At 40.1% G+C, this 1443-nt stretch overlaps 1 protein-coding gene across 1 annotated transcript in view; it reads right to left on the reverse strand.

Moving 5' to 3' along the window:
* The window catches only part of B3GALNT2 (beta-1,3-N-acetylgalactosaminyltransferase 2), a 53886-nt gene that overhangs the window by 5929 nt on the left and 46514 nt on the right, over positions 1-1443 (reverse strand). Inside the window, exon 7 of the mRNA XM_019651798.1 lies at positions 1151-1334. Within this exon, the coding sequence (XP_019507343.1) occupies positions 1151-1334 (184 nt within the window). The remainder of the gene's footprint in view (positions 1-1150; positions 1335-1443) is intronic.

The raw sequence follows: 1443 nt of genomic DNA on the forward strand, positions 1-1443 counted from the left end.
GAGCACCATTCCCACCCTGCACCGCCTCACATCCTTGCCTTGGCCCCACTTACAAGGAATGCCCTTTAGTGGCCTTAAGCTAAAAGAAGGTGCTTTTTCTTACTACAGCTGTCCAAACTTAATCCTGGTAGTCCAGACCCACCCAGACGTCCAACTCTTATTTATATCTGCCCTCTACTCACAGGATGATTCCAAAACTATACTAACTTTCCTAGCTATGAAACAATACCTTCCGAAAACTAATGAGACCAGCTACCCCTCAGGACCAGGGGATCACGTCCATAGAGGACTTGATCATGTCCCACTCTGCCCCAAGAGAAGAGAGAGGGACAGACGCAGGCTCACCAAGAAACAAGTTCACAGATAAAGTTTTAAAAGAAAAGACAAAGATACGAATACACTTTATAGGTTTAGTCTAGACAGAGACCAGCCAGTCTCAGGCGGCTCAAGAGCAAACTATGGGATCCTAGATTAACTAATAATATTAACAATTATATCTCTCTATATATCTCTCTATATAAACTGTTACTATCACTGTTGTTGCCATTATTATAAAGATAAAAATTACAACTAAGACCCATGAAACCCTGGAAGGTCTGGAAGTTATACATATGATAGACTAAATAAGGGTTGTTGAATTTTATATAAAAATTTTGGAATTAGGGCAAGCAGTTTTCAAATGGGTGGAGCAGAGAAGGGAAATGCAGTATGGATTCGGTGGAACAGAATTCAGACCAGTAAGCTGGTGTGAGTGACTCTTAACTGGGGGATTTAGGAAGTTGGGTATGAACACAACTGAAAATGGGCCATTTTCAAACTCTGTGATTTTCATCTCATATTGGCTTGAGACAACCAAGGCAATGACTCAAAGGAGTGACTGGCTCAAAGTGAATCAATTTTTGCCTGTTTGTTTCTGATAGATTCCTATCAATCACATTATGGATCTGATGCTCTAAATAAGAAAGCAGCAGCATTTTAGAAGGTCTATCCTGACAGAACCAGGATACAACAGATCATATCCCAGGTGTTCGGGGTCCTTAGGCTGGTGTATTTTTTCTAAAAAATCTCAGTGGTTTGATGTTGATAAATTGTTTCTACATCAAAAGAATAATAAAACAATTTCTGGTTACGCAAGCTTTTTACAACCTACCATTTATAGAAGTTCAACAACTTTGCAGGAACATTTCGGTAAGTGTCGACAACATCCACAAAAACAATATCCTTGTAGAAGCTGCTTTCCTCCTTGAGCAAGGCATCTTCCTTGTGGAGATGACTTATATGATCAATAAGTCTTCGAGGACGAGAATGAAGGTTTTGTAAGAGAGCATCACCTTCTAAGAAGGAAAAGTTGAGAGCTGGAGAAAAACGCTATTGCAAACTCAAGACCCTGACCTGTACCATAATGTATGCTGATACTCTGTTGCCAAGGTAACCTAACAGGAA

This window comes from Hipposideros armiger, unplaced genomic scaffold (genome assembly GCF_001890085.2).
Source record: "Hipposideros armiger isolate ML-2016 unplaced genomic scaffold, ASM189008v1 scaffold_167, whole genome shotgun sequence".
Taxonomy (NCBI): domain Eukaryota; kingdom Metazoa; phylum Chordata; class Mammalia; order Chiroptera; family Hipposideridae; genus Hipposideros; species Hipposideros armiger.